This window comes from Zalophus californianus, chromosome 10, assembly GCF_009762305.2.
Source record: "Zalophus californianus isolate mZalCal1 chromosome 10, mZalCal1.pri.v2, whole genome shotgun sequence".
Taxonomy (NCBI): Eukaryota; Metazoa; Chordata; class Mammalia; order Carnivora; family Otariidae; genus Zalophus; species Zalophus californianus.
In genome coordinates, this window is record NC_045604.1 from 69,682,422 (window position 1) to 69,707,050 (window position 24,629).

At 52.3% G+C, this 24,629-nt stretch overlaps 2 protein-coding genes across 6 annotated transcripts; both read left to right on the forward strand.

Annotated features, from left to right (window-relative positions):
* The first annotated feature begins 1,403 nt into the window (after positions 1-1,403).
* NME4 (NME/NM23 nucleoside diphosphate kinase 4) lies at positions 1,404-4,893 on the forward strand. The gene is made up of 5 exons (XM_027612085.1): positions 1,404-1,553; positions 3,124-3,257; positions 3,525-3,626; positions 3,738-3,850; positions 4,359-4,893. Exons 1-5 carry the CDS (start codon positions 1,463-1,465, stop codon positions 4,480-4,482), a joined length of 564 nt encoding a protein of 187 aa, XP_027467886.1. The 5' UTR covers positions 1,404-1,462; the 3' UTR covers positions 4,483-4,893.
* A 1,540-nt stretch (positions 4,894-6,433) lies between these two features.
* DECR2 (2,4-dienoyl-CoA reductase 2) lies at positions 6,434-22,527 on the forward strand. Of its 5 annotated transcripts, none has more exons than XR_003523423.2 (9): positions 6,434-6,722; positions 15,513-15,581; positions 16,896-16,947; positions 17,441-17,627; positions 19,308-19,432; positions 19,504-19,597; positions 19,807-19,911; positions 20,437-20,604; positions 21,372-22,527. XR_003523423.2 is itself a non-coding variant. In XM_027614064.2 (9 exons), exons 1-8 carry the CDS (start codon positions 6,643-6,645, stop codon positions 20,602-20,604), a joined length of 930 nt encoding a protein of 309 aa, XP_027469865.1. In that variant the 5' UTR covers positions 6,436-6,642; the 3' UTR covers positions 21,372-22,527. The 5 variants fall into 5 exon arrangements, 3 of the variants coding, with proteins under 3 accessions (XP_027469865.1, XP_027469867.1, XP_027469866.1); XR_003523424.2 differs by having other exon boundaries at positions 21,597-22,527; XM_027614064.2 differs by having other exon boundaries at positions 6,436-6,722; positions 20,387-20,604.
* Positions 22,528-24,629: the final 2,102 nt, after the last annotated feature.

Consider the following 24,629-nt stretch of genomic DNA (forward strand, 5'->3'; position numbering starts at 1 on the left):
CCAATTTTTCTTATAAACTAACGGGCTATTGGGTGCCTGGGTGGTTCAATCAGTTAAACGTCTGCCTTTGGCTCAGGTCATGATCCTGGGATCCTGGGATCAAGTCCCGCACATCAGCCTCTCCGCTCAGTGGGGAGCCTGCTTCTCCCTCTCCCTGTCGTTCCCCCAGCTTGTGTGCTTGCTCTCTCTCTGTCAAATAAATCAATAAAAATCTTTAAAAAAAATAAAAGGCATCCAGATTGGGAAGGAAGAAATAACAATCTCTATGCCCATATGACATAATTTCATACATAATAAATCCTAAGGAATCCACTAAAAAACTACTGGAACTAATAAATGAGTTCAGCAAAGCTGCAGGATACAAGATTAACACACAAAACTCAATTGTATTTTTTTTAAAGATTTTATTTATTTATTTGAGAGAGAGAGAGAGTGAGAGAGAGAGAGAGAGAGCCCAAGAGGGGGTAGGGTCAGAGGGAGAAGCAGACTCCCTACCGAGCAGGGAGCCCGATGTGGGACTCGATCCCGGGACTCCAGGATCATGACCTGAGCCGAAGGCAGTCGCTTAACCAACTGAGCCACCCAGGCGCCCTCAATTGTATTTTTATACACTTTCAGTGAACAGTCTAAAATAAAATTAAGGGGGCGCCTGGGTGGCTCAGTCATTGAGCGTCTGCCTTCGGCTCAGGTCTTGATCCCAGTGTCCTGGGATCGAGCCCCACATCGGGCTCTGTGCTCTGCGGGAAGCCTGCTTCTCTCTCTCCCACTCCCCCTGCTTGTGTTCCCTCTCTCTCGCTGTGTCTCTCTCTGTCACATTAATAAATAAAATCTTTTTAAAAAATGGAATTAAGAAAACAATACCATTCACAACTGCATCAAAAAGCATATACGATTTTTCAAAAACTCATTACCTAACAACATCTAGTAGATCTCCTATTTATTACAGTAGCCGACCACCATTACTATCCCAACGGTATCGTACTGGGGTACCTGTTTCTTAATCCCGCCCACCCCTTCCCTCCCCCTCCCTCCCCCCTCCCTCCCCCTCCTTCCACCCGCCCTCCCCTTCTCTCTCGCCCCACCCTCTCCCTCCGCCCTGCCCACCCATTTCCTCCCGGCACCGCCCACCCCTTCCCTCCTCCCCGCCCTCCCCTTCTCTCGCCCCTCCCTCTCCCTACGCCCCCGCCCTCCCTTTCCCTCCCCCTCCCTCCGCCCCCACCCCTTCTCTCCCCCCTCCGCCCCCGCCCCCTTCTCGCTCCCCTCCTTCTCCCTCCGCCCCTCCCACCCCTTCCCTCCCCCTCCCTCCGCCCCCGCCCTCCCCTTCTCTCGCCCCTCCCTCTCCCTCCGCCCCTCCCACCCCTTCTCTTGCCCCTCCCTCTCCCTCCGCTCCGCCCTTTCTCCCTCGGGGCTCAGTCGCTCGCGCTCTTTCTGCGCTCAGCCAGCGGCCCTCGGGCCGAGGGTCATGGGCGGCCTCTTGGGGCGCGCGGCGCTGCCGGGGCTGCTGAGCGGCCCGCGGGCCCCGAGCCCGAGCCTGCTCGCACGCCCCAGCTCGGGTGAGTGGCCCGCGACCGGCGGAGGAGGGAGGCGGGCGGGGGGGGCGTAGCCCGGCCTTTGTTGGCGCGCGTGCGACCCCGTGGCTGCCTGACTCTGTAGATGGCCTCGGGTTCTCGCCGGGCGGGCCGGGGGCACCCTGCACGTCTTTCCCCACCTCTCACTGCCCCCCACTCCGATCCGCCCACCGCCCCAGGTTGCTCGGGGGCAGGGGGCCCCTGAGGGCTCCAGAGCCGGAGGCCTGGTGGCCACAGTAGGCAGTGGTGAGGGTCCCAGCGGACTGGGGCTTCTGGGGGTGGGGGGAACATTTGGAGCAGGTGAACACTCCCCACGGGGCCGGCGCCCTCGGGGTGCTTTCTCCAGGCCCTAACTCCGTTTGCGGTCCTAGGGCCGGTGTCTGTAGCCGGTTCTCGCCCTAACTGCGGCCCACAGGGCGCTCCCTGAGAGCCAGATGTCTTGGTGTTCCCAGCGCAGGAGGGAGTGAACTGCTATCTTCTGAGGGACAGGCCAGCTGGCAGCAGGCCAGGCTGCACGGAGATTCCCCTAGGCACTGGGCTTTAGGGGCACAAACCAGCCCCCGGGGGCTTCCTGCGCTGGGCTTTGTTCAGCCCTGAAGTGAAGTGGTGGGCGCCCACAGCCTGCTGTCCAGGTCCCGCGCACCTTATGGGGTTGGGAAAGGGCAGCTGCAGACACCCCCGGGGACAGTGGCCTGCCCGGGCTCTATCATTTGTCTTCCGGTTCTGCTCTCCACCTGAGCAGGACTTGGCAGGACATCCAGGGTGTAGGCTCCTCTCAAAAGCACGTTTGGCCCTGGACCCAGGGCTAAGGGTTGGTGTAACTCTGTGGCCTGGGGCTGTAAGGGGTGATGGTGCCTCCTGTCTTGCTGGCAGTGTCCCCTAGAGGACAGACGGACTGGGCCAGGGCTCAGTCCTGTACTTGGGTCTGGAAGCCGCTTGCCTTGAAACCCTCCAGCAGCACAGAGCTCATCTGGTCAAGGAGGTTTTAAGTGGAGGAGCCTTCTAGAGTCTCCCCACCTGCAGGCAGGTGCCCCTCTACCCTGCTTCTCAGTCCTTAGCTCCTTTGCGTCCTGCTGTGTGTGGCCCACCTGGTGGGGAGAGTGGACCCCACTACTCCCTGGCTCCCTGCCGTTCCTTCACCTCAGACCCACAAGATGAGCTTTGGGTCCTCCCTCATGGGGCAGGCTGGGAGTTCAGATGGCGAGGACAGAAGTGGAAAGCAAGGCCAACAACATGCACTCTTTCCAGTGTGGCCTCTTTGGGCCTCTGTGTGGCCACTGAGCCCAGCTGTGCCTCCCCAGCTCTTGAAGATGCCTTCTCAGGGACACTGGATCCATCATGGGAGGAGCCATGGCCCCTCCTGACAGACTGGATGCACCAGGGGGCCCACTACCCTGTTGGTCCCTGAAAGGCAGAGTCATGCTGGGCCTTTGTTGGCTGTGGACCCTGCACTTCTCCCCTCCACGGCTGCTCTGGTGACCCCTGGGCTGTGGCAGGGGCATCCAGGTTCAGGGAGATGTGAAGGGCGAGGCACCTGATTCCCCTTCTTCTAAAGGAGGGTCCTCCTGGACCCGGGAGCGGACCCTGGTTGCAGTGAAGCCAGATGGGGTGCAGCGGCGGCTTGTTGGGGATGTGATCCAGCGCTTTGAGAGGAGGGGCTTCAAGCTGGTGGGGATGAAGATGCTGCAGGTACCTGGGCTCTCGACCTGTGGGTGTCCTTGAGGGGACTGGGGGTGGGGGGCTTCTCATGGACCTCAGCCCTTCATATCTCAGCCCTGTATCAGGAGGAGTATCCTGGTATTGGCAGTAGAAGGAGGGGTGGGGAGGTATCTGCTGGTGTGCCAGCCCATGTAGGTGTTACTTGCCAAGTGCCCTGAGGTCAGGACACCATGATCACTGCCCCAGTGCCCAGCGGCTCCAGGGGCTCCTCTCACCCCTTGCCCCAATGCCACCCAGGCGCCAGAGAGAGTCCTTGCTGAGCACTACCATGACCTGCAGAGGAAGCCCTTCTACCCAGCCCTCATCAGCTACATGACCTCCGGCCCCGTGGTGGCCATGGTATGGCAGGCAGGGGCGGTGGAAAGGGTGGAGGGCCCTGGGCTGAGCCCAGAGCTGCTGAGTCCTTGGTGATCCCCACCTCTCCCATCCTCTTTTATCTCTGTGCTGCAGGTCTGGGAAGGCCCCAACGTGGTCTGCTCCTCAAGGGCCATGGTAGGACACACCAACTCAGCTGAGGCTGCCCCTGGCACCATCAGGGGGGACTTCAGCGTCCACATCAGCAGGTCTGGGGGCCCTGACACACTCAAGCCACTGGAGCTGATGGGCCAGCTCATTAGGGTTGAGGAGGGCCTGAGTGTGGGGTGGTAGTCTGCTCCTAAGGCAGATCCACAGGACCTGGGCATCTTGCTGGGCCACAGTAAAGCCACAAGAGATTGTCCATGCTGGGATGTCACACACAGGAGGTGATAAAGCATTCTCTAATCATTGTGTGTGTACTCTGCCATCATTTCCTATTACCTGACTCTGTCTTGCCAGACACCCTGAGGGGTTGGCACGGGACAACTGGTGGGAACATGAGGCTCCCAGAAACGGTCTGGGCAGGTCATGAGGTTGTGGGTAAAAGGCCAAGATCAGGCTGGAACCAGTCTTCCAGTCCTGTTCTTGCTTTCTCCTCTGCCCAATGCCGGGCTTGCTCTTCTTGATGGTGGGGGATTAGCAGATAGCTCCCGGGACCCCCAAGGTGCACACTGAAGTCTGTGCCTTACCTTTGCTGCCTATCATTTGGCACAGGAACATCATCCATGCCAGCGACTCCGTGGAGGGTGCCCAGAGGGAGATCCAGCTATGGTTTCAGAGCAGTGAGCTGGTGGACTGGGCAGACGAAGGCCACCAGAGAAGCATCTACCCACCCTGAGCACTCAGGCTGCCTTCACCTACCCCAGCAGCCACCCAAGATCAACTACCTCTGTCGTCCAGAACTTGAGCCCACACCCATGGTCCTCCCTTCTGTCCCAGACCACCTTCCTGTCTACCTTCTGCCCCACCCCAGCCCAGAGGGGTTGAGCAACCAACTTTATGTGCCTTTTAGTATCCTAAGCCAATAAGAAATCGGACCAAATCCTTTCTGTACCAAAGTGCCAGATAACCTTTGGGGCATCTCCAAAAGTGTGTAGTGTAACCTCCCTTCCCCCAAAGGGGGGTGGAACATTAAAATTCGCTGTGTTGTGTAGGGGGGTGGATCATAGTTTTTGCCATCTCTGAGGTAGGACTTTATGCAAAGTTGTAAGAGTTTGAGAGTACAAATAAAGCTTACTCTCACACACCAGTAGGGGATCAATAACTTTGTTGAATGTATCAGACAGGCAGAGGTCCAAAGACCTACAGCCCAAAATGTGGGAGAATCCAAGCTGAGTCCCGGAGCTGGTGCTGCTTTAGCCCCCATTCATCTGATCATGCTGCATGAGGAGCTGCCTGCCTTGGGCAGGACTTGAGAATGGCAAAAGGGGGTGATTATGGGGCCCGCTAAAACCACCGCCAGGGCAGAGGGCCTTTCATGGCTTCATATGGTGGAGACTGACAGGAGCTGCCTGTGTCCACTTGTTTTCATGTTGTCACTACACACATCACACCTCACCCCAGTCCTCGGGTGTGTCCCTGGTCCCTTGTCATGGGTACTGGACATTGCATATCATTACACCTGCTGCAGCCGCCTTGGTCCTCACTTACTCTACTTTTTGACATCTTTAAGATTATTTATTTATTTATTCATTTGACAGAGATAATGAGAGCAGGAACACAAGCAGGGGGAATGGGAGAGGGAGAAGCAAGCTGCCCGCCAAGCAGGGAGCCCAATGTGGGGCTCGATCCCAGGACGCTGGGATCATGACCTGAGCCGAAGGCAGACGCTTAATGACTGAGCCACCCAGGCACCCCCTTTTTGACATCTTTATAAACGATGCCCTGATCCTGGATTCATAGCACTTGTTGCTACCTGTGCCTCCACGTGACGACACCAATGAAGTGCCCTGACTTTCTTAATCGGTCATGAAACAGGTCATTTTAGGAACTGGCACTGGGGTTGGCCGCGTGAGGGGAAGACTTTCCTTAGGGACCCACCCGCCCCACGCGCCTGCGCGCACCGCGACCGAACTCCAGTCTCAGCACGCGGCGCGGTAGCGGTGAACAGAAAATCCTAGGAGGAGCTAGGGCCGCTATGGGCGTGGCTAGCAGGCGGTGGGCCGCCCTGGGAGGAGCGTCACTGGAGGAACAGGAGGGGGCTGTGGGCGGGGCGTCCAGGGAAGACCCAGAGGCAGCTGTGGGCGGGGTTCGTGGGGCGGTCGAGTGCCGTGGGCGGGGCGTCCCGGGAGGAACCAAGAGGAAGTTGTGGGCGGGGCTAGCGGGGCGTCCTGGGCGGAACAGGAGACCGCTGTGGGCGGGGTTGGTAGGCCAGTCGGGCGTCGTGGGCAGGGCGTTCTGGGAGGAACAGGAGACTGTTGTGGGCGGGGCTAGCGGGGTGCCCTGGGAGGAATTGGAGACGGCTGTGGGCGGGGTTCGTGGGGCGGTCGGGCGTCGTGGGCGGGGCAGCGTGGGCGGAAGAGGAGGTAGCTGTAGGCGGGGCTAGCGGGATGCCCTGGGAGGAACTGGAGGCGGGTGTGGGCGGGGTTCGTGGCGCGGTCGGGTGCCGTGGGCGGGGCGTTCTGGGAGGAACAGGAGACAGCTGTGGGCGGGGCTGGCGGGGAGGTCGGACGCCATGGGCGGGGCGTCCTGGGCGGAAGAGGAGGCAGCTGTGGGAGGGGCTAGCGGGGCGTCCTGGGAGGAACCAGGAGACCGCTGTGGGCGGGGCTAGAGGGGTGGTCGGACGCCGGGGGCGGGGCGTCCTGGGCGGAAGAGGAGGTGACTGTGGGCGGGGCTAGCGGGGCGGTCGGACGCCGGGAGGGGCCGACTGGATCTCGGTCCCCCCGCCAGATGTAGGGCGTTGACGGCCAGAGAGCGCTGCGGGTCTCAGAGGTCCCGCTGCTGCCGGATCCGGGCAGGTCCCTGCAGCTCTCGCCGCCCCCGGCCCTCACCGACCGCCATGGCCCAGCCGCCGCCCGATGTCAGTGAGGACGAGTGTCTCCCTGAGTACCGCCATCTCTTCTGCCCCGACCTGCTCCGGTGAGGGCCGAGTTGGGGGCTCCCGGGGCGGGGGGTGCTGCCCCTGCAGAAGTGGCTCGGGAACTGCGGTTTTACTGGGATGTGTGCGCACCCCGTGCCTGGCGGCCGCACCGTCAATATGCCTAGATAGCCCTGGGGACGCAAACGCTCTGGTATTTTAACCTTTGCACTGTTGGGAGCACGTTTTGTCTTGGTCAGTGGGGGCGGGTGTTCCCAGGGGTAGTCCTGGGAGGGTGGGAGTGAGGGGCAGGTGGAGGAAGGCTTGAATGTCTTGAGAACCTTTCTCACCTAATTAATAACCTCATTATTATTTCCAAGTAGGCTCCATGAACAACGTGGGGGTTGAACTCATGACCCTGAGATCCAAAGTCTCAGGGTCTATTGACTTTGCCACTCAGGCACCCCTTAACAGATAACTTTCTGAATAGAGCTTTTTAGGTTGAAATAATTTTCCATGAAGACCCAGAAAGCCTAGGAATGCAGGCTTTAAAACGCAGCGTTTCATTTTCTTACAAAAGTCATCTTGTTTCTTGTCAACAATTCAAATCTGATAGAAGTGCCCAGTGAACAGGGTCAAAGTCTTCAGAGAACCACTGGCTTCCCCCCACCCCTAAGTCAACAGGGATCTCCTTTTTTTTTTAATTTCAAGACTTTTATTCTGACTGTTCCTTTTTATTTTTAAATATTTTTAAATAATTTATCTTTTTAAATTTAAATCCAATTAACATATAGTGTATTAATAGTTTCAGAGGTAGAGGTCACTGAGTCATCAGTTCATACTAACACGCAGTGCTCCTTACATCACGTACCCCCCCAATGCCTGCCACCCAGTTACCCCATCCCTCCACTCCCCTCCCCTCCAGCAACCCTCAGTTTGTTTCGGAGAGTTAAGAGTCTCTCATGCGTTGTCTCCCTCTCTGATTTTGTCTTGTTTTATTTTTCCTTCCCTTCCCCTATGATCTTCTGTTTTGTTTTTAAATTCCACGTATCAGTGAGATCATATGGTAATTGTCTTTCTCTGATTGGCTTATTATGCTTAGCATAATGCCCTCTAGTTCCATCCATGTCATTGCAAATGGTAAGATTTTTTTTTTACATTATTAAATATATGTATATTTTAAGATTTATTTTTTTTAAAGATTTTATTTATTTATTTGACAGAGGGAGACACAGCGAGAGAGGGAACACAAGCAGGGGGAGTGGGAGAGGGAGAAGCAGGCTTCCCGAGGAGCAGGGAGCCCGATGAGGGGCTCGATCCCAGGACCCTGGGATCATGACCAGAGCCGAAGGCAGACACTTAACGACTGAGCCACCCAAGCACCCCAAGATTTATTTATTTTAGAGAGAGAGAGAGCATGAACACACATGCTTGTGTGCATATATGAGCAGGAGTAGGGCAGGCAGAAGGAGAGGGAGAGAATCTCAAGCAGACTCCCTGCTGACAACCCTGAGATCATGACCTGAGCCAAAATCAAGAGTCAGATGCTTAACTGACTGAGCCACCTAGGCACCCCATATATTTAAAACCAGTATGGAAATCTTTGTTTTTTAATGGAATATGTGCCATTTATATTTATGGTAATTAATGATATAAGGGTTTCATTTTTTTGATGGCTGCATAATATTCCATTGTATATGTACACCTCCATTGATGAACATCTGGGCTCTTTCCATAGTTTGGCTATTGTGGACTTTGCTGCTATGAACACTGGGGTGCATGTGCACCTTTGGATCACTACATTTTTTTTTTTTAAGATTTTATTTATTTGACAGAGACACAGTGAGAGAGGGAATACAAGCAGGGGGAGTGGGAGAGGGAGAAGCAGGCTTCCTGTGGAGCAGGGAGTTCCATGTGGGGCTCAATCCCAGGACACTGGGATCATGACCCCAGCTGAAGGCAGACGCTTAATGACTGAGCCACCCAGGCACCCCAATCACTACATTTCTATCTTTGGGGTAAATACCTAGGAGTGCAATTGCTGGGTCATAAGAGAGCTCTATTTTCAACTTTTTGAGGAACCTCCTTACTGTTTTCCAGCTGCACTGGCTTACATTCCCACCAACAGTGTAGGAGGGTTCCCCTTTCTCTGCATCCTCGCCAACATCTGTCGTTTCCTGATTTGCTAATTTTAGCCATTCTGATCCGTGTGAGGTAGTGTCTCATCATGGTTTTGATTTGTATTTCCCTGATGCTGAATGATGTGGAGCATTTATTCATGTGTCTGTTGGCCATTTGTATGTCTTCTTTGCAGAAATGTCTGTTCATGTTTTCTGCCCATTTCTTGATTGGATTATTTGTTCTTTGGGTTAGTTTTTTTGTTTTTTTTTTAGATTTTTAAATTTTCCAGAGAGAGAGAGAACACAAACAGGGGGAGCAGCAGGCAGAGGGGGAAGCAGGATCCCCACCGAGCAAGAAGCCCGATCTATGTGGGCCTCTGGAATCATAACCTGAGCCAAAGGCAGGTGCTTAACCCACGGAGCCACCAGGGGTCCCTAGTTCTTTTTTTTTTTTTATTTGTGTGTGTGTGTGTGTGTGTGAGAGAGAGAGAGAGAGAGAGAGAGAGAGAGTGAGAGCACGCTTGAACACACAAGCAGGGGGAGCGGCAGGCAAAGGGAGAAGCAGGCTCCCCACTGAGCAAGGAGCCTGTTGCGGGACTCAATCCTAGGACTCTGGGTTCATGACCTTAGCCAAAGGCAGATGCTTAACCAACTGAGCCACCCAGATGCCCCTGATAAGTTCTTTATAGATTTTGGATACTAGCCCTTTATCTGATACGTCATTTGCAAATATCTTCTCCCATTCTGTCGGTTGTCTTTTGGTTTTGTTGACTGTTTTCCTTTGCTGTGCGGAAGCTTTTTATCTTGATGAAGTCCCAATAGTTCATTTTTGCCCTTGCTTCCCTTGCCTTTGGCGATGTTTCTAGGAAGAAGTTGCTGCGGCTGAGGTCAAAGAGGTTGCTGCCTGTGTTTACCTCTAGGATTTTGATGGACTCATGTCTCACATTTAGGGCTTTCAACCATTTTGAGTCTATTTTTGTGTATGGTGTAAGGAAATGGTCCAGTTTCATTCTTCTGCATGTGAGGCTGTCCAGTTTTCCCAACACAATTTGTTGAAGAGACTGTCTTTTTTCCATTGGACATTCTTTCCTGCTTTGTCGAAGATTAGTTGACCATAGAGTTGAGGGTCCATTTCTGGGCTCTCTATTCTGTTCCATTGATCTATGTGTCTGTTTTTGTGCCAGTACCGTGCTGTCTTGATGATTACAGCTCTTTAATAGAGCTTGAAGCCAGGCATTCTGAGTCCCCGAGCTTTGGTTTTCTTTTTCAACAATCCCCTGGTGATTCAGGATCTTTTCTGGTTCCATACAAATTTTAGGATTATTTGTTTCAGTTCTGTGAAAAAAGTTGATGGTATTTTGATAGGGATTGCATTGAATGTGTAGATTGCTTTAGGTAGCATAGACATTTTCACAATATTTATTCTTCCAATCCATGAGCATGGAACATTTCTCATTTCTTTCTTTCTTTTTTATTTTTTTAAAAGATTTTATTTATTTTTTGACAGAAAGAGAGACAGTGAGAGGGGGAACATAAGCAGGGGGAGTGGGAGAGGGAGAGGCAGGCTTTCCGCTGAGCAGGGAGCCTGATGTGGGGCTTGATCCCGGGACCCTGGAATCATGACCTGTGCCGAAGGCAGATGCTTACCGACTGAGCCACCCAGGCGCCCCCATTTCTTTCTTTTTTAAAAAAGATTTTATTTTTTGAGAGAGAGAGCACGAGCAGGGGCAGGGGTAGAGGGAGAGGAAGAAACAGACTCCTCGCTGAGCAGGGAGCCTGATGCGGAACTCAATCCCACGACCCTGGGATCGTGACCTGGGCCAAAGGCAGATGCTTAACCAACTCAGCCACCCAGGCACCCACGTTTTTCCATTTCTTTGTGTCTTCTTCTATTTCTTTCATGAGTGTTGTATAGTTTTCTTTTTCTTTTCTTTTTTTTTTCTTTTAAGATTTTATTGATTGGGATGCCTGAATGGCTCAGTCGGTTAAGCATTTGCTTTCAGCTCAGGTCATGATCCCAGGGTCCTGAGATTGAGCCCCACGTGGGGCTCTCTGCTCAGTGGGGGGCCTGCTTCTCCCTCCACCTGGTGCTCCCCCTGCTTGTGCTCTCTCTCTGTCAAATAAATAAATAAAATCCTTTAAAAAAATAAAGATTTTATTTATTTGAGAGAGAGGGAGCACAGAGGGAGTGGGAGAGGGAGAAGCAGACTCCCAGCTGAGTAGAGAGAGCCTGATGTGGGGCTTGATCCCAATACCTTGAGATCATGACCTGAGCTGAAGGCAGACACCCCAGGTGCCCCTCTATAGTTTTCTGAGTACAGATCCTTTACCTCTTTGATTAGGTTTATTCCTAGGTATCTTCCGGTTTTTGGTGCAGTTGTAAATGTGATGTATTTCTTAATTTCTCTTTCTTCAGTCACATTGTTAGAGTATAGAAATGCAACTGATTTCTGTGCATTGATTTTATATCCTGCCACTTTGCTGAATTCCTTTATGAGTTCTAGCAAGTTTGGGGTGGAACTTTTTGGGTTTTCTACATAGGGTATCATGTCATCTGCAAACAGTGAGAATTTGACTTCTTTGTGAATTCAGATGCGTTTTATTTCTTTTTGTTGTCTGATTGCTGAGGCTAGTATTTCTAGTATTATGTTGGAATTTTTTTTAGTTTTTTAATTGTTATGTTAATCACCATACATTACATCATTAGTTTTGGATGTAGTGTTCCATGATTCATTGTTTGTGCATAACACCCAGTGCTCCATGCAGAACGTGCCCTCTTTAATACCCATCACCAGGCTAACCCATCCCCCCACCCGCCTCCCCTCTAGAACCCTCAGTTTGTTTTTCAGAGTCCATCGTCTCTCATGGTTGGTCTCCCCATCCGATTTCCCCCCCCTTCATTTTTCCCCTCCTGCTATCTCTTCTTCTGTAGTATTATGTTGAACAGCAGTGGTGATAGTGGGCATCCCTGTTGTGTTCCTAACTGTAGGGAAAAAGCTCTCAGTTTTTCCCCATTGAGGTTGATATTCACTGGGGGCTTTTTGTATATGGCTTTTATGATATTGAGGTATGTTCCTTCTATCCCTACACTGTGAAGAGTTTTAATCAAGAAAATTTGCTGTACTTTGTCAAATGCTTTTTCTGCATCTACTGAGAGGATCATATGGTTCCTGTTCCTCCTTTTATTAAGGTAGTGTATCACATTGATTGATTTGTGGATGTTGAACCACCCTTGCAGCCCAGGAATAAATCCCACTTGATAGTGGTGAATAATCCTTTTAATGTACTGTTCAATCCCACTGGCTAGTATCTTGGTGAGAATTTTTGCATCCATGTTCATCAGGGATATTGGTTTGTAATTCTCCTTTTTGGTGGGGTCTTTGTCTGGTTTTGGGATCAAGGTAATGCTGGCCTCATAGAAAGAGTTTGGAAGTTTCCTTCTGTTTCTTTTTGTTTTTTTTTTAAGATTTCATTTATTTTTTGACAGAGAGAGACACAGCGAGAGAGGGAACACAAGCAGGGGGAGTGGGAGAGGGAGAAGCAGGCCTCCCGCTGAGCAGGGAGCCCAATGTGGGGCTCGACCCCAGGACCCTGAGATCATGACCTGAGCCGAAGGCAGACGCTTAACCATCTGAGCCACCCAGGCACCCCCTCTGTTTCTATTTTTTGGAACAGTTTCAGAAGAATAGGTATTAATTCTTCTTTAAATGTTTAGTAGAATTCCCCTGGGAAGCCATCTGGCCCTGGGCTCTTGTTTTTTGGGAGATTTTTGATTACTGCTTCAATTTCCTTGCTGGTTATGGGTCTGTTCAGGTTTTCTATTTCTTCCTGGTTCAGTTTTGGTAGCTTATACATCTCTAGGAATGCATCCATTTCTTCCAGATTGTCTAATTTGTTGGCATATAGTTGCTCATAATGTTGTATTTCTTTGGTGTTGGTTGTGATCTCTCCTTTTTCATTCATGATTTTATTTATTTGATCCTTTCTCTTTTCTTTTTGATAAGTCTGGCCAGGGGTATATCAATCTTATTAATTCTTTCAAGAACCGGCTCCCAGTTCATTGATCTGTTTTACTGTTCTTTTGGTTTCTAGTTCATTGATTTCTGCTCTGATCTTTATTATTTCTTTTCTCCTGCTGGGTTTAGGCTTTATTTGCTATTCTTTCTCCAGCTTCTTTAGGTGTAAGGTTAGGGTGCATATTTGAGACCTTTCTTGTTTCCTGAGAAAGGCTTGTTTTTGAAGATTTTATTTATTTATTTATTTATTTATTTATTTATTTATTTATTTGACAGATAGAGTGAGAGAGCACAATCAGGGGGAGTGGCAGGCAGAGGGAGAGGGAGAAGCAGGCTCCCCAATGAGCAGGGAGCCCAACACAGTGCTCGATCTCAGGACCCTGGGATCATGACCTGAGCTGAAGGCAGATGCTTAACCCACTGAGCCACCCAGGTGCCCCTCTTGAGAAATGCTTGTATTGCTATATACTTCCCTCTTAGGAACGCCTTTTCTGCATCCCAAAGGTTTTGAACAGTTGTGTTTTTATTTTCACTTGTTTCTATGATTTCAAATTCTTCTTTAATTTCCTCGTTGACCCATTCATTCTTTAGTAGGATGCTCTTTAACCTCCATATATTTGAGTTCTTTCCATATTTCCTTTTGTAATTGAGTTCAAGTTTCAAAGCACTGTGGTCTGAAAATATGCAGGGAATGATCCTAGTCTTTTGGTACCGGTTGAGACCTGATTTGTGACCCAGTATGTGACCTATTCTGTAGGCTGTTCCATATTTACTCAGGAGGAGTCGATTCAAAGCCCTTATTTCCTTGTTGTTCTTTTGCTTAGATGATCTGGCCATTACAGTGAGTGGAGTGTTAAAGTCCCCTACTATTATTGTATTAGTACCAATGTGTTTCTCTAAATTTGTTATTAATTGCCTTATATAATTGGCTGTTTCCATGTTAGGGGCATAAATATTTACAATTGTTTCTTGTTGGATAGACCTTTTAATTATGATATAGTGTCCTTCCTCACCTCCTTAAAATCTTTGACTTAAAATCTAATTTGTCTGATATAAGGACTGCTACTCCAGCTTTCTTTCTTTCTTTTTTTTTTTAAGATTTTCTTTATTTATTTGTCAGAGAGAGAGAGCGAGAGAGAGTGTGTGCTCTCTCGAGAGTGAGCAGCAGACAGAGGGAGAAGCAGTCTCCCCACCAAGCAAGAAGCCAGATGTGAGGCTCAATCCCAGGATCATGACCTGAGCCGAAGGCAGACACTTAACCATCTGAGGCAGCCAGGCATCCCAACCCCAGTTTTCTTTTATGTCCATTAGCATGATAAATAGTTTTGCACCCCCTCACTTTCAATCTGGGGGTGCCTTGGGTTTAAACTGAGTCTCTTGTAAGCAGCATATCCATGGGTCTTGTTTTTTTATCCAGTCTGGTCCCCCATGTGTTTTGGTTGGGGCATTTAGCCCATTTACATTCAGCGTAACTGTTGAAAGATATTAATTTAGTGCTATTGTGTTACCTGTAAAGTCACTGTTCCTGTAGGTTGTCTCTGTTCCTTTCTGGTCTCTGTTACTTTTGGGCTTTCTCTTCGCTTAAAAGATCCCCTTTAATATTTCTTGCAGGGCTGGTTTAGTGATCACAAATTCTTTTAGTTTCTGTTTGTCTTGGAAGCTTTTTATTGCTCCTTCTATTTTGAATGACATCCTTGCTGGATTAAGTGTTCTTGGCTACGTATTTTTCTCATTTAGCGCCCTGAATATATCATGCCAGTCCTTTCTGGCCTGCCAGGTCTCTGTGGATAGGTCTGCTTCCAATCTAATGTTTCTACCCTTATAGGTTATGGACCTCTTGTCCCAATCTGCTTCCAGGATTTTCTCTTTGTCTCTGAGATTTGCAAGCTTCACTATTATATGTCGGGGTGTTGACCTGTTTTTTTATTGATTTTGAGGAGGGTTCTCTGTGCCTTCTGGACTTGGATCCTTCCCCAGATTATGGAAGTTCTCAGCTATTATTTGCTCCCATATACCTTCTGCCTCTCTCTCTCTTTCTTCTTCTGGGATCCCAATTATTCTAAGATTGTTTCACTTTATGGTATACCTTATCTCTCAAATTCAACCCTTATGATCCAGTAGTTGTTTATCTCTTTCTCAGTTTCTTTATTCCCCATCATTTTGTCTTGTCACTAATTCTCTCTTTTGCCTCATGTATTCTAGCAGTTAGAGCCTCCATTTTTGGTTGCATCTCATTAATAGCCTTTTTTGATTTTGACTTGTTTGGATTTTAGCTCTTTTATTTCTCCAGGAAGGGATTCTCTAGTGTCTTCTATGCTTTTTTTAAGCCTAGGTAGTATCTTTATAATTGTCATTCTGAACTCTCGTTCTGACATCTTACTTATGTCCATATTGATTAGATCCCTGGCAGTGAGCACTGCCTCTTGTTCTTTTTTTTGAGGTGAGTTTTTCCATCTTGTCTTTCTGTCCAGAGAAGAATAGATGAAAGAGAGAACAAAATACTAAAATGGCAACAACGACCCCAGAGAACTATGCACTAAATAAATCAGAAGAGACCCAAAACAGAAAAAAAAAAAAAAAAAAAAAGGAGAATGAGAGAGAGAATATCATCAGACAGGTGAACAGAACAGAGCAATACACTGGACCCTGTGTGTATTTTGGTCTGTTTGTTAGAAACTAGGGACCTATCTCTTTAAAGTGCCTCCTGTTTTTTTAGGGACAAAGTGGCCTTCATCCCAGGTGGTGGCTCTGGGATCGGGTTCCGGATTGCTGAGATTTTTATGCGGTGAGCACTGCTCTGGGTACTCCGTGCACTCCCACCCCCTGAGACTCACTCCACCTTGCATGGACCCTGCGGGATCCCTGGGCAAGAGGCCGGTGGGTGGTAGGAACTCCTCTAGGCAACAGGCCACCAGAGAGCATCTGAAAGGCGTCATATGCTTTCCTGGAGGAGGCAGGACTCTAGGGTCTCCTCCTAGAGGTTAGTTGAGACTGTGGCTCTGGCCTCAGCACCCCCATTTGTACAAAGAGGAAGGGTTCAACAGGTTGAGGTAACTCTACTGCCAAGCTCCCTAGGGTCTTGCCAAGCCAGGGTCAGGGTGAGCCAAGTTGACCCCAGCAGTATGCAGAGCACAGTGCCTCTTGAGAGACGAGATCTGTGACCTTATGTCCAGGTCAACTGCTTATGACCCCCACCGAGGAAAGGGCCAGAGTTAGGCTGGGGTTGGGGGAAAGAGGAAGACTGTTCATATCCTAGTGAACCCTTCCCAGTTTTCTCCAGGCCCCCACTTTTCTTTCTTTTTTTTTTTTTTAAGATTTTATTTTACTTATTTATTTGAGGGAAAGCACAAGAGGAGGTAGGGTCAGAGGGAGAAGCAGACTCCCTGCTGAGGTGGGAGCCCGATGCGGGACTCGATCCCGGGACTCCTCTGTCATGACCTGAGCCAAAGGCAGTCACCTAACCAGCTGAGCCACCCAGGTGCCCTGGGCCCCCACTTTTCATACCGGAGAGGTAGGTCTCACTAGATGAGATTCAGGGACTTGTCCAGGTGAACTCATTTCCCATGCTGGTGGCTGTGTGCATGTTGCTCCTCCGAGTGGAGTGTGGCCAGCTGTGCTGAGAGTCATTTTGAGGACTAGGCGGGACCTGCTTAGCAGGTGGTAGGTACTGTTGTTACCGTGAGGCTGAGTTTGTGAGGCAGGGCAGGCACCCTGGCCGCAGAATGGGCCCTCCCTGTTCTTCACTCCTACCTCATAGGGAGAGGCTGGGGGCCCTAGCAGGCCCCATGCAGATGCCTGAGCTGTGTGTCTGAGGCTGCAGCTGCTTCAGTGCTGTGCACGCGGTGTTTGGGGCAGGGCCCACAGCTCTGTGTGGCTGGGATACCCTGTGCCAGAGAGACCCAGACGAGACACCCCAGCCTGGGCACACCAGCGGTGCCGCCCTGCTTTGCTCAGGCCCCTGTGTTCTTTGCAAGCTGTGCCTTTGGACACAGCCTAAGAGACCCTTGGGGGAAAGGAGCTCTGCCTAGAGCAGGCAGGAGGACACCTGGGGGTGCCCCTGGCACCTTGCCACCCTCACACCTGCCCTCTGGCTTTGCAGGCACGGCTGCCACACAGTCATCGCCAGCAGAAGCCTTCCAAGAGTGTCAAAGGTGAGGGGGTCTTTCCTGTGTCCACCCCATTCATGGGTGGCACTGGGGGGGTCCTGAGGCTCAGAAGATGGTGATACCAAAACCTGCTCCTCTCCCAAATGTGGAGCTGCAGTGCAAGTGGCCTCCCAAGGATATCCCAGGCTTCTTCCAAAGTCTCATTATTGTGAGGAGGCTCTCACGTTGGGTAGGACTGTGGCCCCAAGAGAGATCTCGGCTCATAAGGATTTTGAGGGTGGTTTGCATGTCCCGTCCACCTGGGAGGAGACTCTCACCACTGCCCCAGCTGGTCTCTAGGCAGGGACTGGAAGTCAGCTGGAGCTGCCGTTGACTCATGGCCAGGGACCAGTGGCCTGGAGGGTAATATGGAAGGAGGATCCGGGGGTGAGGGGAAGAGAGTGTCGCCTAGGGCTGTGGCAGAGCATGGAGTGGCCACTTAACAGCTGTGCCTTCCAGAGTGGGGTCCAGCGTCACCTGGACACGTCACCCTCATCAGGTCCGGAAGCCACAGGGCTGCTGGCCACCTCTCTTCCTGTCTGGCTTCCAGGCTGCCAGAAAGCTGACTGCCGCCACTGCCCGGCGGTGCCTCCCTTTATCTCTGGACGTTCGGGCCCTCCCAGCCGTCGCAGCTGCCGTGGACCAGGCACTGAAGGAGTTTGGGAAAATCGACATTCTTGTTAACTGTGAGTGTCTGATGGATGAGGCCCGGGGGCTTCTGATGGGTCAGCCTCAGAACCCCCGTCCTGGGCCCCAGGCTCTGTCTGGGTCAGTGCAGTCATGGTTCAAGTGGACATCCTGGGAACTCCACCTACTCACAGAGTCAGGGTACTCTGATGTCCCAAAATTCTCCTCTTAAAAAAGAAAGGGGGACTTAATTTTTTTTTTAAGATTTTATTTATTTATTTGACAGAGAGAGAGATAGCGACAGCAGGAACACAAGCAGGGGAGTGGGAGAGGGAGAAGCAGGCTTCCCGCTGAACAGGGAGCCTGATGCGAGGCTCAATCCCAGGATCCTGGGATCATGACCTGAGCTGAAGGCAGACGCCCAACGACTGAGCCACCCAGGCACCCCTAGACTTAATTTTTTTAGTAGAGTTTTAGATTTACAGAGTAATCGAGCTGCCAGTACCTAGAATTCCGTGTATCCCCACACACAGTGCCCCCTGGCGTGGACAGCTTGCATTTGTAGGAGTTGATGAACCAGTATGGTCCATGTTGTTAACCTTAGTCTGCGGTTTACATCAAGGTTCACTCTTTGCTGAAATTCCCTTTTAAAAACACAGGCTGTATTGATTTCTTGCAGCTAACAAGGTACCACGAGCTGAGTAGCTTAAAACAATAGAAATATGTTCTCTCATACTTGTGGAGGTCACAAATCCCAAACCAAGGTGGGGTCACCCTCCCAAGGGTCCAGGGGAGGATCTGTTCCGAGCCTTTCTCTCAGCTTTTTGTGTTGCTGGCAGTCCTTGGTGCTCCTTGGCTTGGGGCGGGATCACTCCAGTCTCTGCCTGCCTCTCTGCATGGCCTCCCCCATATGTCTCTGTGTCTTTTCTCCTTTTCTTAGGAGGACACCAGTCCTTGGATTTAGGCCCCCCTAATCCCGGGTGACCTCATCTTAATTCGACTGCATCCGCAAAGATCCTATTTCCAAATAAGGTCACATTCACAGGTACCGGGGATTAGGACTTTAGCTTGTCTTTTTAAATTATTACTATTGGGCGCCTGGGTGGCTCAGTTGGTTGGGCGACTGCCTTCGGCTCAGGTCATGGTCCTGGAGTCCCGGGATCGAGTCCCGCATCGGGCTCCCTGCTCGGCAGGGAGTCTGCTTCTCCCTCTGACCCTCTTCCCTCTCGTGCTCTCTATCTCTCATTCTCTCTCCCTCAAATAAATAAATAAAATCTTTAAAAAAATATATAATAAATTATTACTATTATTTGAAGATTTTATTTATTTGAGGGAGAGAGAGAGCATGAGCAGGGGGAGGAGCTGAGGGATAGGGAGAAGCAGACTCTTCACCCTTATTATTATTATTATTATTTTAGATGTGGGGAGGAGAGAGAATGTTAGGAAGGCTCCATGCTCAGTGCAGAACCCAACCCGGGGCTCAGTCTCACAACCCTGAGACCATGATCTGAGCTGAAATCAAGACTCAGATGCTTAACCGACTAAGCCACCCAGGCGCCCCTTCAGCATATGTTTTTGAGGGACATAATTCAACCCATGATATCCATCCTGCCCTATCATTCAAGCATTTACCCAAGTGCTTGGGCCCCTTTCCTGTCCAGCCTGGACCACCCTGAGGGTCCATGTGTCCTAAGTGCCTGGGGCTCCAGCACCAGCCACTGTCTTCTTACACCCTGCAGGTGCAGCTGGAAACTTCCTGTGCCCTGCCAGCGCATTGTCCTTCAATGCTTTTAAGACCGTGATGGACATCGACACCTTGGGCACCTTCAACACATCTCGTGTGCTTTATGAAAAGTTCTTCAGGGTGAGTGTTCTTTCTACCTGGGAGACGTCTCCTCTGGACACCCACTCACTGCACTCCCCCATGTGTTACAGGACCATGGAGGGGTGATCGTGAACATCACTGCGACCCTGGGTACCCGGGGGCAGGTGCTTCAAGTGCATGCAGGCTCTGCCAAAGCAGCTGTGGGTACGGGCACCCCTATCTGGTCTGCCTGCCTGGGCTCCCTTTAGGTCCCTCTCCTGCCTGTCCGTGGAAGCCAGCAGTGTCCTAGTGAAGTTAAGCCCAGTGGTGGGCAGTGGAGAGGCCTGGCCCTGAGCCCCGACTCATACCTGAGCCACCCCAGAAAGCAGAGTAGCCCTGCATCCCCCCCTCATGCCTGCTTGCCTTCTCTGCAGATGCAATGACACGGCACTTGGCTGTGGAGTGGGGTCCCCAGAACATCCGTGTCAACAGCCTCGCCCCTGGCCCCATCAGTGGCACAGAAGGGTTCCGGCGGCTGGGTAAGCCCCTTGGGGAGCCCCGTGCCCCACAGTGCCTCCATGGGATCCTCTCCCACCTGGCTGGGACAGGCCCAGGAGAAGGGCCACTTCCTCATGGCTCCCAGGGCTGGCAAAGAGGCTGTCTCCAAGCCAAGTCTTGGCCGTTCTTGGGGAGCACAGCTGTGATAGACTAATGGTTGGCCAGACGTGGACAGGTGCTCCTTTGAGGTAGAGGCCACAGAGCTGCCAGCCTTGACACATGAGCCAGACACAAAGGGGGCACCCATTAGCACCTCCAGAACCTTGACAGGGTGCATGTCAGAGCCCTGTATTGGCCTCTGTGGCCGTGGCCATACCTTGCTGTTCCTGCCCTGCTGGGATGGTGCCAACAGTGCCCCCAGGGCTCCTGGACGTGGTTTAGGGAGAGCTGGGCAGAGGGGAGTGGAGGGCCCTTGTCCTAGGGCTCATGGGGCTGAGCCTCCTTCTGCCCTTCCAGGTGGCCCCCAGGCCAGGGCTGGCACTAAGACTCTGGCCATCCCCCTCCAGAGGCTGGGCAACAAGACAGAGGTCGCCCACAGCGCACTGTACCTGGCCAGCCCTTTGGCGTCCTACGTGACGGGGGCCGTGCTGGTGGTTGACGGCGGGGCATGGCTGACATTCCCCAATGACATCAAGTTGCTGGATGATTTCACATCCTTCTCTGCGAAGCTCTAGGTGATGTGCCGCTCTCACCTTCTGGGGGTCACCTCTGTCCTTGGGCCCCTTCCTGAAACCCCCATCCAGGGGGCTGATGTTCACTGTTTTGGGCCCTGATGTGTCTCCCCTGAATCCCTTGGGTGTTTAGACATGTTTTGGGCACTTTTGGGTTTTGACTACCCCAACAAACCAAACCATATGTAGGGCAGGGCTGAGGAGGAGTCTCCTTGAGCACATGGGTGGTGCTGGGAGGGGGCCCAGCCCAATGTAGCTGCCCCGCAGACCTCAGGGCCTCCCTGTAAATCAGGACCCGCAGCAGATGGGAACCCCTCTCTTTGGGCGCTCCACTGGTGCCCTCTCTGGAGGCCTGAGGGCCTGCTGGGCCCGTGGGGGTAGGGCGAGGGTACCATTGCTCTCTGCCTTCCACTTCTCTCCACTAATCCTGGTGCTGGGGCCAGCCTGTGAGGCCTGCACACCCTACTTCTCTGAGCAGGAGATTCCTCTGAAGAAGGCGGAGGAGGTGTTGGGCCTCTGAGCTCCTCTGTCCCCCAAACCTCTTGGGTCCCTATTGTGGGCCGGTGGCGGAAACACTCTAGGGCCATGGCTGGCTCCCATCCTGTCTCTGAGGGGTGGGTATGGTGGAGGGACACACCAGGAGCTCACAGCATATGGTCACACCATGAAGCTGTGGTGGGAGCAGGTTTCCCTGGAGCAGGTAGGTTTGTTGGTGGACACAGTGATGCCGAGAAGCCCCTCTTCTGATGCCCTCTGTGGTTTGGTTGCAGGCTGACATGTCTCAGTGCCCATGGGATGTAGGCTACTGGACAGCGGGAGGGTGTGGGCCCCAGGCTGGCCCCCCAGTCACTGGGATGAGGAACACTCATCTTGGGGAGCTCTAGGAGATTGCGGAAGGGGCTGATGGTGCCCACCCCCTGGAGATGCACAAGGCCCGGCTGCCTGCTGCCCTCTATGGGCACTGATGTGGACCTGCAGCATTCTTCCTACCCTAGACTGGCCACTCAGGGCTGCTGCCCAGGAGATGTACAGGAGGCAGAAGCTGGTGCCCCTCAGCCTTCCCCTGTGACCTTGGCATCTGCTGGAGTTTCTGACAGGCACAGGATGGCTGAAGCAAAGGAGCCGTTCTGAAGGGAAGCTGGTCCACAGTCCCCCTGGGACTCCTCCTGCAGTGCTCCTCCCACCACCAAACTGGACAATCTCTGCAGCATCTAAATCAGAGACTGGCCCCTCCTCTGGGAATTGTGCTGTGTCCACATTCCCTCCCCATGGCCCCATCTCCCGTGCTCAGGTGGGAGTGACCTGGCAGTGAGGCCATCTGCTCACCTGGATGTCTGCCAGGGGGAGTCTGACATTCTGGAGCTCCCTTGGGAGTTGACCTGAGGTCTGTGGCTGTTCCCCCTGTCTGCCCTGCCTTGCCCCGGCCTGGGAGGACTTTGTTGTCCTCCTGCCTGTGTCCCCTGGGTGCCCTGAGGTGGCTCCACTGCTTGGCTGCAGAAACCGGGGCATCTCAGGCTCCCTGTCTTCCCTTCCTGGCTCTTCCACTTGGGGATCTTACTCCACAAGGGGAAGCCAGACCAGGGAGGCTAGAGAAGCAGGTTTGATCCCTCCCAGCCCAGGCGTGGGGTCCTGGATCTCCTCGCCAGGGTGTTGGGCTACAGATGGGATTCCCTGGCCAGGGGACACCCATCCCTCTCAGCCGTTGGTGACATGGACCGGTTGTCCCCCACCTGCCCTGGAATCTGTCCTTTGCTGGGACATCCCCGTGGACTTAGTCCTGCGCCATTCCGGGCCCAACTTTCTAGGTCCTCCACCTGGCACACAGCCCCCTCCTCCCTGTCTGTACCACCAGTTGACATAAGCATAGGTCGTAGCATTTTGCCAATAAATGCATTTCCCTAAAAGTATTCTTTTTACTATGAGACAATTTACTGGACTTTGCAAAAGTTTGTAGAAGGAAAAGGAAGACACTTGAATCACCAGTGTGATGCAGTCATTTCAAGATGGGGATGTTTCCTTTGTCTTTTTTCTGCAAGGAGTTTAGAAACCTCTTCCCACCTGGTACCTGAAGCCCGCATCCTTGGGCAGGTGGAGCCCACCCTGAGGCAAGGGGAGGCCGTCTGCTTCCGTGGTGGGAGGGTCTGTGCTCAGACCAGCCAGGTACCCGAGGGGGCTACATTACCCCACAAGGTTCTGGTCTGCTCCCAGGTTGTTGTGGTCGTGTTAAGAAGATGGAGCTTGAGCCCCCTGCCCCAGATGCCACGTTCACATGTCCCTTGTCCCAGTCCCTTCATTCTATGACGAGACCCTCCCTGCCTTCGAGAGTGCACATGGGAACCAGGGCAGCCGAGAAGCCACCTGGCAGAGGGGTTCCCTGCACTTGCTATTTAAAGGTGCTTCATGGGGCACCTGGGTGGTTCAGTCAGTTGAGCGTCTGACTCTTGATCTCAGCTTGGGTCTTGATCTCAGGGTCGTGAGTTCAAGTCCCACATGGGGCTCCATGCCGGGCGTGGAGCCTACTAAAAAAAAAAACAATGGTAAAGAAAATAAAATAAAGGTGCTTCTTGTCACGGAGGGCAGAATGTGGTGGCATCGAGTCCAGCAGCAAGGCAGACAGAAGGGTCCTTCTCACGCTTCTGGGCGGGAGTAGTTACTGGGGAGGGTGGCCAGTGAGAGACAGGCTGTCCTCAGAGCCGCCAAGCTGGGCTGCTGCCTCTCCCTGAAGAAGGCCCTGGGGGCAGCCAGAGGTAGGGTGACGGCCAGGCTCTGCTGCTTCTGAAGCTTGGGTGGCACAGTTGAGGTAAAAACACTGGTTAAGAAAGGCCGCCTGCTGGGACTGCACAGTAGTGGCTTCGTGCTAGGAAGACTGAGTCTGGAAAGCAGGTTGCAGGAGTGGGCCTTCGATTCCGGCCTCAGTCAGCTTCTCCAGAGAAACAACCAATAGGGTAGAGACAGATCTGAGGAGGTTTGTTTTAGGGATTGGCTCAGGGGACTGGAGTGTGCGATGTCCCATGATCTCCGTCTGCAAGCTGGAGACCCAGGAAAGCCAGTGGTGTCCGATGGTCTGAGAAACAGGTGCTCTGGCAAGAAAAGATGGACCTCCCCGCTCAAGCAGAGAGAGGGGGAGTCATCCTTCCTCTGCCTTTGCATTCTCCTGGGGCCATCAGCGGGTTGCATTGGTGATGCCTCCATGTTGCTGATGGTAGACAGTCTCGCCTCGGTCTACCAAATCACATGCCAGTCTCTTCTAGGAATACCCAGAAACAATGGCTTGCATGTGGTGGCCCACTGGCTGCGACATAGGCCCTGTGTGTTCGGCTTCCTGCACCAGCCCAGGCTGTCCCTCAGGTCTAGGTCGGCTGCTGGGGGCTCCTCAGTCACAGGCACACGCACCCCGTGCCTGGAGGTGAGGCTGCTGGTGAGGGGACCAGTAGGGGTGCGGGCGGTCCCAGCGCTGGCCCTCTGGCCCTGTGGTGATCGGCAGAGACCTCGCTTCTCCCCTTTGGCACAGGCCATCTCTGAATTCCCTGAGGGAATGCCAGATCCTCTGAAAGGGTGATTGTGTACATGTGAACCCTAGTCAGGGTTTCCTGAAACCTTCACTGCTGAAGCCGGTCCGCAGGCCTGCCAACTCCAAGCTCCCCCTTCAATGGGTGACAGTGCTCTGCTTTGGTCCCTTCGAAGCCATGGAGAAACGTGAGCCGGAGCAGAGGGCTGCCAGCATCTCCACCAGTGTCCCAGGGCAGATACACTGTTGGAAAAGCACCGCAGGCCTCATCTGCTGAAAGATTAAATGAACAACTCCCAGCTCCTTCTTTGCTCTGGCATCGTGAGTGACACGGGTTATTCCCGAGACGTCAGCATGACGCAGTGCACAGCTGTGTGTGTTTGCCTTTGTATATACAGAAGGCAAAGGAAACCTTAAAATTGTCTGAAACAGGGAGTGCTAATTTGGGGGAGTTTCTCTCTGCTTACTCCTCCTGTTGTCATGGTAACTCGGTAAAATTCGACTGCGCCTTGCATGTGTT

Excerpts from the sequence above, each read along its gene's own strand:
- NME4 (XM_027612085.1), top strand. The coding sequence starts at position 1,463 with ATGGGCGGCCTCTTGGGGCGCGCGGCGCTGCCGGGGCTGCTGAGCGGC. Across the intron at positions 3,258-3,524 it reads TGGGGATGAAGATGCTGCAG|GCGCCAGAGAGAGTCCTTGC; the intron begins GTACCTGGGCTC and ends AATGCCACCCAG. Across the intron at positions 3,627-3,737 it reads CCGGCCCCGTGGTGGCCATG|GTCTGGGAAGGCCCCAACGT; the intron begins GTATGGCAGGCA and ends TCTGTGCTGCAG.
- DECR2 (XM_027614064.2), top strand. The coding sequence starts at position 6,643 with ATGGCCCAGCCGCCGCCCGATGTCAGTGAGGACGAGTGTCTCCCTGAG. Across the intron at positions 16,948-17,440 it reads GCCTTCCAAGAGTGTCAAAG|GTCCGGAAGCCACAGGGCTG; the intron begins GTGAGGGGGTCT and ends CACCCTCATCAG. Across the intron at positions 17,628-19,307 it reads AATCGACATTCTTGTTAACT|GTGCAGCTGGAAACTTCCTG; the intron begins GTGAGTGTCTGA and ends TACACCCTGCAG.